Below are 15,609 nucleotides of genomic sequence, written 5' to 3' on the forward strand. Positions count from 1 at the left end.
TAATACTCACCACTGCATCTTGGGGCGGCAGGTAGCCTAGTGGTTAGAGTATGGGGGTCAGTAACCGAAGGGTTGCTGGATTGAATCCCTGAGCTGCCCCTGAACCAGGAAGTTAACCCCTTGTTCCCTGGTAGGCTGTCATTGTAAATACGCCTTTTTTCTTGTGTCAGCAAGAGCTACCCTACTAATGTTCTTAACTGACTTGCCTAGTTAAATAAAGGTTAAATTAAAAACTAAATGTTTTTATTTTTATATAATAAAAAAAAAAAATTCTGTCTCAAAAGGTTGGCTGGTCCACACTAAAGTCCTGTAGATCACTTCATTACTCCCTTTTTGTTTACAAAGCTCTACTACTGCAGCTTCCAACGTACCTAACTTTGTTACTAACGTATGAAATAATGAGCTACCAAAGCCACTCGTCAGATTAATTAACTCTTGAGGTCCCTCTGGTCTCTACCAATTTAGGTAAATACTCCTTTAGTTTTATTGCCCCCATTGTTGGAATAACCTACAAAATTCTATGCATCTTGATTCCCTGGTGCCTCCAGGGCAGGTTAGGACTCTGGTGTTGAATTATTTAATTGAGGATTGCATATTATTATATATTTTTTGTTACCCACTTTTTCTCCCCAACTTTGATCTTGTCTCATCGCTGCAACTCCCCAACGGGCTCGGGAGGCGAAGGTCGAGTCATGCGTCCTCCGAAACATGACGCACCAAACCGCGCTTCTTAACACCTGCCCGCTTAACCAGGAAGCCGGCAGCACCAATGTGTCAGAGGAAACACTGTTCAACTGACGACCAAGGTCAGCTTGTAGGCACCCGGCCCGCCACAAGGAGTCGCTAGAGCATGATGAGCCAAGTAAAGCCCCAACAGCCAAACCCCCTGACCCGGATGACGCTGGGCCAATTGTGCGCCGCCCTATGGGACTCCTGATCACGGCCAGTTGTGATACAGCCTGGGATCAAACCCGGGTCTGTAGTGATGCCTCTAGCACTGCAGTAAAATACTTTACACTGCTGCGCAACTTGGGAGGCGGATTTCAGTTGTTTCGATTGATTGCGGTGGTTTATTTGTTGAAATTGTGGCATTGAGGTTGTGGTGTTGAGGGAAGGGCGTTGAGGTTGTGGCGTTGAGGTTGTGCTTATTTATATTGTTGCTGTTCTATTTGCAGTGTTAGTTTTTCTTCCTGTTTGGGAGAAAATGTTTGTATTCAGGGCACCATTGGGAATGAGACCTTGGTCTCAATTGGGCTACCCTCAATAAGTAAAAGTGAATAAATAAAAAATATATAAACAACTATTTGAAAGCTCATATTCTGAGCTAACCATTAAAAATGTATGGTCCACCACAGATCTAATTGAATCTGAACAACCCTTTAACTGGAACAGAATATGGAAAAATATGGCCTCCTCTAATCTGAACCATCAATTTATACATTGTGTGCAACCGAATTCATCACCAAGTTGTACCAGGGTGCTGGTGGTATGCCCGAAGGCATGGCTGGTGGTCTCCGTTGCTGGTGGTATGCCCGAAGGCATGGCTGGTCGTCCCCGGTGCTGGTGGTATGCCCGAAGGCATGGCTGGTGGATTCCCCGGTGCTGGTGGTATGCCCGAAGGCATGGCTGGTGGATTCCCCGGTGCTGGTGGTATGCCCGAAGGCATGGCTGGTGGATTCACCGGTGCTGGCGGTGCCGCTCCTGCAGGCGGTGCATCATCTGGACCAACTATTGAGGAAGCCGACTAAACCATTCCAACGTTTCTGCAACTACCTCCCCCTAACAAGCAACGTTTGAAATGTTTTACACTCTTGTGGCTTTGAGTCAATGACTATTATCACTGTGACTCTTATCACAACCTGTGTCAAGTCACTCCAGTTCACACTGACCGTAGTAGTAGTCCGTCACAACTTTTCCCCACTGATCTTTGTCTATAGCGCCTGCTAAATTCAAGGCAGCAATGTTGTTGAGAGCAGTCCATTGCTAACGTTATATCTTTTTTTAAAAGCTGCTCAGTATCTTCACATACTGAGCAGCTCACGTTATAGACAGAAGCGTGCTACATGGCAGACTAATCCGAACTCATCTCTCGGCATATCCAGCCCATCCATTATCTCAGCCAATCATGGCTAGCGGGAGGGTTCCTGTCTTTTTCCGTGGCTAAACCGACTAGGCTCTTATTTGCAGATGGCATGCACGTTTTTTTTAAGGCATTTCTGCCAAACAAGCATTGAAGTAGTGCCTAGCTTCTTGAATCAGGTCACATATGAACATTCTATCATTAATGAGCTCGAAAAGATAAGAGCATTTATCCTGATTCAAAAACCCTCACATATATCCTTATCACAAGGGTTATGCAAATATAGGAACTATCACAGATCATGTTTTCTCCTACAGATCACATTGGTGTCCGGTTACTAAGCAAATGTTTCATAAGCTATTCTGACTGTTACACACAAAGAAATAGGATCCGGGTACACAGGCTACGTTGTCACACCTTTCACTGAAAATTACATTAGAAACACACCTCGTGATGAGAAGGACGTCATTCCATCAAAACACACCTCGCGATGACAAGGACTGTGAGGGAAGTCAGTGCATCATGTTGATGACTTCAGAACAAAGCAGACATGTCATACACCTGTGGTGAGAGATAAGTATCTAAATAGGAAGGACTGTCTGAAACACGTCATCACATGTGGGATGTATCACAAATGGCACCCTATTCCTTTTAGAATACTTTTCACCAGGGCCCTAGTGCACTACTTTGACCAGGGCCCTAGTGCACTATAAAGTAAACAGGGTGCCATTTGGGACAAACCCCACAGGTATCTCCCACAACACAAACCCAATGGGGAAATGTAAGTTCCCTAAATCTCGTATTCAACATCGACACAATATTTAGCATATGTAGAGTTTCTGTAATCCACATGATATACAGTGTTCTATTTGTGACACTCAAGATGCGGGTTTATAGTCACTAGACTTGTTATGGTTTGTTCTCATATCTGTTGATATAGTGAATGACCATAACATCCAAGAATATAATAAAATGAATTGATCTTGTTCTACACTTCATGTATATACTCTTTCTTTCTTACTAAAGACTGTTTGTTCTGAGAGGTGGAGGAAAGAACAGGAGACAGAATGAGTTGAAATATAAAGTCAAGAAGAAGGAGATTTAAGATGGCGTATTGACAGCAACAGCAGTAGTTCAGACGGTGGTAGCAGCTCCAGTAGTAGCAGCTCCAGTAGTAGTTCAGACGCTATATCATTTTCTGAAATTGATCTTTGACCATTAAATTATCATTGTAATTGTGCACACATTGATGTCATACATGCACCTACCCCAATGCTCTGTTGCTGATGACTGGGATGAATGCAGGAGCAGATTTCAGGAGCAGGACAAGACAGCCTCTTTTTGACTGATGACTGACATAAGCGCATGATAGGCCTATCTGGCTTATATGATTAGGGTGGTCATAATGCTTCTTGATAGTGTCATAAAGTGCATTTTCTACAAGTTAAATTTAAATATGAGGGGAAAAAACATGACTGTTTCTCTCAGCCTCATGACAAAATTCTGCATTCATCCCAGTCATAAGAAACAGAGCATTGGGGTAGGTGCATGTATGACATCAGTGTGTGCGCAATTACAATGATAATTTAATGTTCAAAGGTCAATTTCAGAAAATGATATAGGCTATGTTGTAATGGAATGTTTTGCTTTGTGTGGTAGGTTCTGTGGGTTTTGACTCTTATGTAGGTGTCATAACCTGCCATAAAATAATGCAAGATATGTCACAACAGGTCTAAATATATGTGTCATGACAGTGTTATGACCATTTTATGACAGGTTATGACAAGTTATGTCAGCTGTTAAGACATATTATGACATGGTTATGACCATATAGTGTTACCATTTAAGTGCTTCTAAAATCCTCTGTGTGAAAAAATGAATGGTGGAAAAATGATTGGAACTATTTCCCTGTTTGACAGCTAGGTTTTATGGGTATTATGACTCATACTGTGGTATTCTATGGAGTTGGAAAGAGCAGAAACAGATCTGGGACCAGGTTGGGCAACTATAAAGTTACAACTACAGTATACAGTTACATTTCAAACGCAGTTTAATTTGTTATTTCATTTTTAACCTATTTTTTTCCCCCAGAAGTAGACTTCTATGTATCCAACACATTTCATTTTATCCAAAGATGTGGCCTATCTTATGATTCTGGCAAGCAGCCAAGGTTGAACAGCGATACCCAATCAAAATTCAGATTTAGCCTATTCTGAATAGAATAATGTTTGCCTAGCAACAATCTCTCATTGGCTAGAATTGAGTACGTGCTGGGAAAATGAAACTTAACAGAATGTAAGCTGCAGCACAATGGTATTTTAAGGTGCAGCACTTTAGTTTTGCATGAGTTTTAGACCATTCCATTGGTCGTTGAGGTAAATATCCACCCACCTGAGGCATGTGGCTATGCAAAACCAGCAGGCCCACTGCTTCAGATGTCTCAGTGACAACAGGGGACAACAATATACAGATCTGTGAAACCACACTAAAAGTGAGTATTCAACTTAACTACCTTACTAATTAAATGTTGTACAACAATCTTCTCTACAGTATTTGAATAATTGTAGCACAATATTAAGTAGACATTTTATTGATAACAGGTCTGTTAATATTTATATGATTACAGTTTGTTTGTATTTATACACGTTTTAATATTGTAGAACAGTGAAAGGAGAAACATGGTAAGATTTTTACCTGAAACATTTACCTTGTTTAGTGCAGAGATAGTGCAGTATACTGTATATTGTTTAGTGCAGTATACTGTATATTGTTTAGTGCAGTATACTGTATATTGTTTAGTGCAGTATACTGTATATTGTTTAGTGCAGAGATAGTGCAGTATACTGTACCTTGGTTAGTTCAGAGATAGTGCAGTATACTGTACCTTGGTTAGTGCAGAGATAGTGCAGTATACTGTACCTTGGGTCAACAGCCATCTTATAGCAGGTTGTTGCTGTGAGGGACACACCTGCAGGTTTTTGTCAGTACTGACTAAGGTCACACTGCTTAGACGTTGCATGCATCAACCAATGGTTGACTGACAGATTGCTAAAACACATGATGTGGTTAGCTGACATGTAAAATACCTGTCCTGGCGTTGTAAGATCTGGCATCAGCAACGTCTGAGCAGAGGAATGCACCTTTTGTGTTCTGACACCTCCCAATTTACTCATTATTCACTGGTTTCAGTTATACTGATTCCACTTAATTATTGTTTGAACTTTTCCTGTCTGTCTACCCAGTAGATGTGATATTTGATGTTAATGGGAACACAACCTCTAACTGGTCTATCTGGTCTTGACAGTAGCAGCCAGGCAACGGTAGAATAATAGCCATGTTTAGAATGTCATTTGACATGCCATATATGACTACGTTATGTACGCCCTATCTTAGGGAATGTACTGTGTTTTACAACAGTTGTACAGCACATCATTACTCTTTTTATGGTTTATAGTTTTATAGTTTTTATTGTTTAGAAGTCAAATAAATAAATAAATAATTTAGTCTTTCCTCATCTGTGAATGTTGGAACTTGGCCAAACGCTTTGGATGAGTCGCTGAAGAAATGTGAACTTTATATTTTGTAATGAGGTCATCATCTGTTTCCATGTTTTTGATTGGCTGCAGTAGTAGAAATGGAACAAGGAAGAGGAGGGACTCTGAAGATTATGTTACTGTTGACACTGTGTCAGCAAGACTTCACTGGTCAATGCCAAGGTACACACACACACGCACGTACTGTACATGAACACACACATAGTGTCTTGATAAATGGCTACTGAAAACGATCAACTCAAGCACTTCTTGTCTGTTTCCAGTTTCAGGGCAGCCTTCTGACCTGAGGATAGTTCTGGTGGGAAGGACTGGAGCAGGGAAGAGTACAACAGGGAACACCATCCTGGGTAAAAACGTGTTTGAGGTGAAGGAATCTCCAGGGTCTGTGACTGCTCAGAGTGAGAAACAGAGTGGAATGGTGGATGGGAGGATGATTGATGTCATCGACACCCCGGGGCTCTATGACACAACAATGTCTAAAGAAGAGATAAAAAGACAAATAGAGAAGGCCATCTACATGTCAGTCCCAGGACCCCACGCCTTCCTGCTGGTGATCAGACTGGGGAGGTTCACAGAGGAGGAGAGGAACACTGTGAAGTGGATCCAGGAGAACTTTGGAGAAGATGCGTCAATGTACACCATCTTGCTGTTCACACATGGGGATCAACTGAAGGGAAAAACAGTCAAAGGGTTTCTTGCTCAGAGCAAAGAGCTACGGAGACTCATCAATATGTGTGGGGGCAGATATCACTCCCTAATCAATGACAAGAGAGAAGACAACACTCAGGTTACAGAGCTGCTGGAGAAGATCGAGGAGATGGTGGCGGAGGACAATGGAGGAGAACACTACACCAGTGCTGACTATGAGGAGGCTCAGAGAAAGATCAGCGATATTACGTTTTACTGTAAACTGGCAGCGTATGGCGGTCTTGCCGCAGCAGGAATAGGGATGTCGTCTGCTTCACCAGTATTGGTGGCAACAGGTGTAGCTGCAGGCTTCAGCCAAGGGTTTGAATGCACTAAGGAGATGCTAGGCTTTTAAAACACCGGGTGTGCGTTCAGTTGGTCTTAACTTTTCGCTACATATGGCAACGGTACTTACTGAATGATATAACAGTTCTTTCAAAACCATTTGCAATGTTATAGATATGCTGGCCGCATGGCAGGATGGCCCTAGCAGGGTGTGAACGTGGAAAATGTTAACAAAACACTCTTGCTGCACTGTACACAATCACCCTTTCATCACCTATAGTTACATTGTTCCTCAACTCAAATCATGACCGTTTTTGAAAGCAGCCCAGGTGTTGACCATGTTTATCTGTAACGCCCTGGCCATAGAAATAGTTTTTTTGTTCGTTATTTTGGTTAGGCCAGGGTGTTACATTGGGTGGGCGTTCTATGTTCTTTTTTCTAGGTTGGTTTGTTTCGTTGATTTTGGCCGTGTGGCTTCCAATCAGGCACAGCTGTAGTTTGTTGTTGCTGATTGGGAGTCACACATAAGTAGCCTGTTTTTCCTTTGGGTTTTTGTGGGTGATTGTTTCTGTCTAGTGTTTTCTGTTACGTTCATTTTTGACCAGACAGGACTGTTTGCTGTCGTTGCTGTTTAGTGTTTTGTTTATAGTGGTTCATTTTATTAAATATTCAAAATGAATACACATCCTCCGCTGCACCTTGGTTTCATTACTACGACAGCCGTTACATTATCTTAGTACATGTATTTAGTGTGGATATATAGTATTGTCGTGTCTTTACTATGGATTAAATGATATGACATGCTATTTTATAAAATCAATTCTCTGTAATTAATATTACCTGATTAAACTAATCATGTAAATGTAATTAACTAGGAAGTCAGGGCACCACAGAATAATGTTTATAGAGCTGTTGTCTTCCTAATAAACTCTTAAAGACCTGGTAATCTTTTATATCAATAGCAGTCAATTATTAATCATCACCTTATTCAGTCTCATCTGAAAGTCGTAAAATTCTTGGTTATCTTCACGAACCCTGGCTAACAAGTTGAATCTGCAATACAAAATTTGGTTTAATTATTTATTTACAAAATACCTAAATAGTCACACAGAATTACATATATACAGGATGGATCATACGTTGATTACTAATTATGTCATAAAAGGAAACGTCCCTAGTGGACGGAACTGATATGACGGCTGGTTACACAAAGAAAGGGGGTTGGGTTTCAATGAAAGTGCGGGAAGACTGAGAAACAAAAGGATTGGGTCTCTATCAGACCTTATGAAGCTATGCTATCATAAGTACAGAATCTTAAGCATTCTAAATAACCGCACATTCGGAAAAGGAAAATTCAAGAAATATATTTACTCTGAGCTGCGCTTCGATAGATTGGTCGAAGATGGAAGGCTTGGTTGCCCAGCAGAGATCTCCCTTGTCCTTTGAAGAGTATTTCTGGGCAGATACGTTGTAGTCGTTCATCTGGTGGTAGAACAGATACGATGTAGTACCCTGTCGTTCGGTGGTAGAACAGATACGATGTAGTACCCTGTCGTTCCGAAGAGATTCTCCGTCCCTTCCCAGGCCACGCACGTCCACAGCTGCTGCTGATAACTTGACGGCCAGTATGTATCACTTCTTTAGTGAATAAGAGTTCAAAGTTCATACCAAGTTGCTATACCATAAGCTCATGCTATATTCTGGCTGGTATAGTCGAAATTCATCCCTTCAGCGTGTCGATCGTCACCTCCACATTGAAATTCTCCCTTTTTAAAGTATGGACAGCAGTCCTCACGTCATCGGGACTATAAGAGGTTGACTTTCGTCAATGGGCATTTGTAATGAGGGAGAGAAGGGCATGTTTCATAGTTCACAACCAATGCCTGTTCACTTGGGCGGGGCCACTGTGTGAGCATAGTTCTTTTATGAAAACAATTCTTTCATTTAGAAGCTAAAATTACATTTAATCTTTTCACAAATAGTTTCATATTTAAACATTTAAATTGCACAACAATTCCATGTGAATCTGATAACTAGAATGTGTAGACTTTCCAAGATACAGTTTATGTTGTCCTATCATCAGTAATAATGTCTCAGACGACAACTGATCTGACATCACATTTTTTAAGTACCAACGGACACTTTCAACTGGTTGGATTACCGAAATATTGTTAGGTTCCCAACCTTTTGATGTTACCATACTCTATGTTACCAAAGGGCTTTCCAAGAGTCCATTCTGTAGAGTGGAGAGAAAAAGGGGGAAAGGTATTTATGGGGGGGGGTCATAAACCTCCGCCAACAGGGCGACGTCATGACAGTATGTATTAAATGGTAGTGTGTGCATTTAGTGGGGATATATAGTATATATTAAAATGGTAGTGTGTGTATTTAGTGGGGATGGTGTAGGAACGAACAGGAAACAGAATGAGTTGAAATATAAAGTCAAGAAGAAGCAGATTTAAGATGGCGTATTGACAGCAACAGCAGTTGTTCAGACGGTGGTAGCAGCTCCAGTAGTAGTTCAGACGGTGGTAGCAGCACCAGTAGTAGTTCTGACGGTGAAGCAGCACCAGTAGTTGTTCAGACGGTGGTAGCAGCTCCAGTAGTAGTTCAGACGGTGGTAGCAGCTCCAGTAGTAGTTCAGACGGTGGTAGCAGCACCAGTAGTAGTTCAGACGGTGGTAGCAGCACCAGTAGTAGTTCAGACGGTGGTAGCAGCTCCAGTAGTAGTTCAGACGGTGAAGCAGCACCAGTAGTAGATCCTGTTACAGCTGTTTTAACGGGGTATTTTCAGGGTTCAATGCCTTTAATAAAAGACTGAAAGACCCTGGCATATAAAGATGTGGAAGATAAGAGGTTGGAGTGGGAAATACACTCAGTGGTTTAAGTGTAGCAGTAGAGTAGATTAATACTGTACAATGTGAATCAACAGACGTCAGATACACTGAGGGCATACACATGTCTTTTCTTTTTACATACAACATGATTGGTAACACATTACTTGACATCCAGCATCATAACAGGTTATAACATGGTCATAATCATGTATTAATATGTCATAACAGCTGACATAACTTGTCATAACCTGTCATAATAGGGTCATAACACTGTCATGACACATATATTTAGATATGTTGGAACATATATTGCAATATTTTATGGCTGGTTATGACACCTACATAAGAGTGTCAAAACCCACAAAACCTACCACACAAGGCAAACATTCCATTACACCACTTGTCAACAGTAGGTTTATGTTAGATAACATTTTCTGAAATATACCATATTAAATTATCATTCTAATTGCTCACACGTTGATGTCAGACATGCACCTACCCCAATGCTCTGTTGCTGATGACTGGGATGAATGCAGGAGTAGATTTCAGGAACAGGACAAAACACACTCTTTTTGACTGATGACTGACATACTTTAAGGGTATGATAGGCCTATCTGGTATAAATGATTATGATGACCATAATGCTTTATCACAGTGTCATAAAGTGTATTTTCTTAGTCCAAGTAAAGGGACACAGGAGCAACATAATACTTTATCACAGTGTCATAAAGTTTATTTTTGAGACACTGTTTAATTTAAAATATTATTTTAAAAAAAGAATTCATTATAACAACAAAGCACTTAAGATACACTTTCAAACGAAAGGAAACTTCTTTGCAGGGTCAAAACTTGTCATTAAATAACGCAATATATGTCACAACAGATGTAAATATATGTGTCGTAACAGTGTTAAGACCATATTATGACAGGTTATGACAATTTATGTCAGCTGTTATGATATATTATGACATGGTTATGAACATGTCATAACTTGTTATGATGCTGGGTGTCAAGTAAACTGTTACCAAATTATTTATCAAGAAAACGCAAGCTATATGCTTGCCATTGTGAGATCAGTGAGTTACAGTATGTTTTTGTACTGTGCTGTGAAGGCCAGTTGTTCTCCAGCTTTAAGGGTACTATGGTACTATGGTGTTAAATACTGAGATGTAGTCGATGAACAGCATTCTTACATAGGTTTTCCTCTTGTCAAGATGGGTTAGAGCAGTGTGCAGTGTGCAGTGTGATTGCGATTGCGTCGTCTGTTGACCTATTGGGGCGGTAAGCAAATTGGAGTGGGTCTAGGGTGTCAGGCAGGGTGGAGGTGATATGATCCTTGACTAGTCTCTCAAAGCACTTCATGATGACGGAAGTGAGTGCTACAGGGCGGTAGTCATTTAGCTCGGTTACCATACAGTGGGGGAAAAAAGTATTTGATCCCCTGCTGATTTTGTACGTTTGCCCACTTATAAAGAAATGATCAGTCTATAATTTTAATGGTAGGTTTATATGAACAGTGAGAGACAGAATAACAACAAAAATATCCAGAAAAACGCATGTCAAAAATGTTAGAAATTGATTTGAATTTTAATGAGGGAAATAAGTATTTGACCCCCTCTCAATCAGAAAGATTTCTGGCTCCCAGGTGTCTTTTATACAGGTAACGAGCTGAGATTAGGAGCACACTCTTAAAGGGAGTGCTCCTAACCGCAACTTGTTACCTGTAAAAAAGACACCTGTCCACAGAAGCAATCAATCAATCCGATTCCAAACTCTCCACCATGGCCAAGACCAAAGAGCTCTCCAAGGATGTCAGGGACAAGATTGTAGACCTAAACAAGGCTGGAATGGGCTACAAGACCATCGCCAAGCAGCTTGGTGAGAAGGTGACAACATTTGGTGCGATTATTCGCAAATGGAAGAAACACAAAAGAACTGTCAATATCCCTCGGCCTGGGGCTCCATGCAAGATCTCACCTCGTGGGGTTGCAATGATCATGAGAACGGTGAGGAATCAGCCCAAAAATTCTCGTGACAGATAGGGATTGATTGAATATGTCCGTAAACACACCAGCCAGCTGATCTGCGCATACTCTGAGGACACGGCTAGGGATGCCGTCTGCGCCGGCAGCCTTGCGAGGGTTAACACGTTTAAATGTTTTACTCACGTTGGCGTGAGAGAGGTTTTGGTAGCGGGCCACGTCGGTGGCACTGAATTGAGCAAAGAAGTTGTTTAGTTTGTCTGGGAGCAAGACATCGGGGTCAGCGACGAGGCTGGTTTTCTTTTTGTAGTCCGTGATTGACTGTAGACCCTGCCACATACCTCTTGTGTCTGAGCCGTTGAATTGCGACTCTACTTGCAGCAATTGTAATGCTATTCTAAACATTTTGTCATGAGGCTGAGAGAAAACAGTCATGTTTTTTCATCTTAATCTTATGTAGGTGTCATAACCAACCACAAAATAACTGCAGTGGTAGGTTCTGTGGGTTTTCACTCTTATGTAGGTGTCATAACCAGCCATAAAATAATGCAATATATGTTACAAACGGGTCTAAATATTTGTCATGACAGTGTTATGACCATATTATGACATATTATGAGATGGTTATGACCGTGTCATAACATGTTATGATGCTGGGTGCAGGGGTGAAAATCTGACATCAACTTTGGAGTGGACAATTACATTAAATTTTCTCAAGAGCAATTCCTGAGGGGGACACCAAAAGTAGTGCTGTAACACATAGCCTACGTTGTAATATGTTAAATGTATATTGAGGAACCATAATTACTACTACTGGATAATTGATAGGTACAGTAGTTAACAGAAGGGTTGTCCCAACTTGTTCAAATGTTTAAATCATCATAATACTACTAATAATAATAGTTATAGCAGTGTTCCTTATCAGTCCAGTATGTCTGCAGGTATTTGTATTTACAACCAGCAATACCAAGAAAGGCCAATAGGTGGCAATGGTACTGTACACTGTATGGGTGCAGTTTTCGTAAATACAATGAACATGGTGTGATCTCGTCTAAAATAATCTCCATTGAGTAACATCACAAAGTTGTTCTCCGTATTGAATTGACCTTTTAATTTTACTTTTTCTGATACATTTATAAAGTCATTAAATATGTGCCACTGGCCTGAGTCTACTACAATAGCTTTACAAGAACAAAAAGCTAAAAATAAGTACAGTTCTAAAAGCAAAATAACTACTTCAATGAATAACCCAAATAAATCAACCAAAATATCCTTCAGTCTGTGTCTCAACTCTTCAAACAGCAGCTATGGACAAGTATGTCACACAAAGTATGCAATTTTAAATAAAATACCATGAAATAAATAATTAGTAAGTGTACTGTCATGTACTAAAGCCTCCTGAGGACCTCTGCTGCCTCTCCACTGCTGCTACAGGGGTATTTGTTGTGAAAGAGAGGGATCTGCACTGAAAGAGAATCTATGTACATTACAGACAACTACGCCGTTCAGTCTCTCTTGGCCCATGCTAGCCCGTAGCCAAGTCTTTAACCTGCGGAGTGCACTGAAACTCCTCTCAGCCTCACATGAAGACACTGGCACCACAAACAAAATTCTGATCAGCACCTCAACTTGGTCAAACAACCCCCGCACCTCCACTGGAAGCCTCCTGAGGACCTCTGCTGCCTCTCCACTGCTGCTACAGGGGTATTTGTTGTGAAAGAGAGGGATCTGCACTGAAAGAGAATCTATGTTCAGCTCTGGGTACTGATCTAGAGACTCATCCAACTCCCCCGTGAGAAGCGCTCTTTCCAACTTTTGCAGGACGTTTAGACTGTCCTGGTCAAAACGGTCGCCAAACTGAACCTCCACACCATCCAACACTTTAAAAAATTCTGCCCTATAGTGATCCACTGCTTTGCCAGCAAATCGTCTTGAGTGTGTCTCAATGGATTCAATGGATTCAATAGAGTCAATCAATGTTGTTGCTTTCTCATACAGTGCAAGGTAGCTTTCGTCATTTCTCTTGCCCCTAAGAGATGACCGCACACACTCGACTGCAGCCTGCATACCAGAGACAGTCTGAGTTTTCTTCTGCAGTGAAATGTTTAGACATTCAAGCTCTCCAAGAACAGCAGAGGCAAGTGTGAGGCCCAACACAGTCTTGCCTTTGCTGAAGTGCTCGAATAAGCCACTGGCAGTTGAAGCTGTCTTGGATGCAGTTTTTGCCATCTCCTCTAGGCTGCTTAGTACCCGCTCATACTGCCCTAGCACAGCTCTAATAGCAGTATTCCGCACAGTCCACCTCGTTGGACATAGGGGTTTCAGGGTGGTCAGATTTGTATCTTTGGACGTGGCAATTGATTCAAACATGCTCTTAAACTTTCCTGACTGGCCATAGAGGACACCTAACTGATGGACCCAAGATAGTGAATCCCGGATCAGTGGGGAGGCTGTGCAGCCAGCCTGTGTAATCAGATTACACAGTGTGCTCCACAATGCACATAGAGGGCTAATGGCTGCTGCCTCCTCACAATTGCCTGTGCACCTGTGTATTTTCCAGCCACGTTTAGAGTCACCATCGTAGCTCTGCCCACGTAAGCCAGACATGGGCAAATTGAGCCTCAACAACACATCAGTTGCCACTTTCGCAATGCCCTCGCCTGTTGTCTCCGACACCCTGTATAGCCCAATAAACTCCTCGTGAGGGACAAGGTCATGGTCAACATAACGCAGGCAGACACTCTCCTGTTCAGCACCAGAGACATCTTGAGTACCATCAACAATTACTGAAAATTGTACAATCGGAAGAGACCTAATCTCAGCTGCAATGCCTTGAATGACTGTATTGTCCATGATGTTCAGAATTTCATTCTGTACTCCTAACTACCGGTACCCAAAACTACACAATTAATCAAAACAGCAATACCATTGCCTTAAACAAATCTTAGTTCAGTCACCAGTTTAAGTTGAGAGTGGGGGTATCTATGGCATTTTCCAATTATGTCCCTATTTTACAAGTTTTAAAAAATTAGAACCTTTCATAATGTTGCCAAACAAAGACTCAACAAACTTACCTGAGACTCCCTGTCTCTGCCAGTCTGTCCCTGCATATCTGTCCCCAACTCTGCTGTCTGTGTGCCATCTGTTGCCTGCTCTGCCTAATGACATCATTGTGAAACATTTCTATTAGCATTTCCCTTCTTTCTTATGAACATTTTATCAACTAGTCTTTGAGATATTAGGCTACTAGGGTTCTTACTTTGCGTTTTGGTGTACTGAAAAATACTCTGATGTCCGTCTTTTTTCTGCCATTTTTCTACCTGGCTGGCTGGCTGGCTGGCTACACACACACACAGTGTGTAGGTTATTTACAGTAGGAGATGGGCTTCTATCATTCTATATGGACTTCGATCTAAAAGGTAGCTAGCAAATGTGAAACGGATTAAAATGACAAGAGTTGACAGCTGTATGAGTTAACCATTTACACAACATATGCTGCAACCTTTTGTAATTTTAATCGTTTGTTTCATATTGGCTGGCTTCCAACAATAGCTGAATTTGCAAAGCTAGTGAGCACCAATTCCGTTTCAGTGGTGTTTGCTATAATCTTTGCTACCCGGGTTAAATAAAGTTGAAATAAAATAAATAAATAAAAGTTCCCTTGCGACAATGTAGCTTTTGCAACGAGACCATTAAATATATTTAAGACAATGGTAGAAGAGAGTGTAGTTCTGTTCAGTTTGGATTTCAGTTTATCGCTAACCTTATTACAGGGACTTTGAAGCACTAACTTACATCATCTGCGTGCTGATCTTGGAATAAATTGACGATAGCAAAGATTCCATCTTTGACGAGGCCACATAAATGGAATAGGTACTAGCTAGCTTAATAGTTAATATTTGCACGCTAGCTCTGCATATTCAGCTAGTGTGTGTGCGCGATTGACTGGATTAACCTCACGTCAGTTACGTGTATTGAGTGCCTTTCAGACAGTGGATACGACCTCTCTGTTACCTCGCAAGCTAAGGAACTGGCAGTGGATCAAACCATTGTGAGGCAAAGGGTGGGGGGTCGCAATCTTTTGAAACTTAAAAACGCGCTATTAAGTGTCTATAATCAGCACAATTGCTTTCATTGCGAATTATTAATATTATTTAAATTACATAGTTATGTTTCAGTGATATA

The 15,609-nt window shown here is 41.2% G+C and overlaps 1 protein-coding gene across 1 annotated transcript; it reads left to right on the plus strand.

Moving 5' to 3' along the window:
* The first annotated feature begins 4,395 nt into the window (after positions 1-4,395).
* Positions 4,396-6,902, plus strand: LOC115147786 (GTPase IMAP family member 7-like). The gene is made up of 3 exons (XM_029690083.1): positions 4,396-4,571; positions 5,707-5,796; positions 5,898-6,902. The coding sequence occupies exons 2-3, from the start codon at positions 5,715-5,717 to the stop codon at positions 6,674-6,676; spliced, it is 861 nt and encodes a 286-aa protein (XP_029545943.1). The 5' UTR covers positions 4,396-4,571; positions 5,707-5,714; the 3' UTR covers positions 6,677-6,902.
* The last annotated feature ends 8,707 nt before the right edge of the window (positions 6,903-15,609 follow it).

This window comes from Salmo trutta, chromosome 14 (genome assembly GCF_901001165.1).
Source record: "Salmo trutta chromosome 14, fSalTru1.1, whole genome shotgun sequence".
NCBI classification, from domain to species: Eukaryota; Metazoa; Chordata; class Actinopteri; order Salmoniformes; family Salmonidae; genus Salmo; species Salmo trutta.

Bases quoted from the DNA above. Each gene is read 5' to 3' on its own strand.
- LOC115147786 (XM_029690083.1), top strand. From the start codon at position 5,715: ATGGAACAAGGAAGAGGAGGGACTCTGAAGATTATGTTACTGTTGACA. The intron at 5,797-5,897 runs GTACACACACAC...GTCTGTTTCCAG, and splicing joins CTTCACTGGTCAATGCCAAG to TTTCAGGGCAGCCTTCTGAC.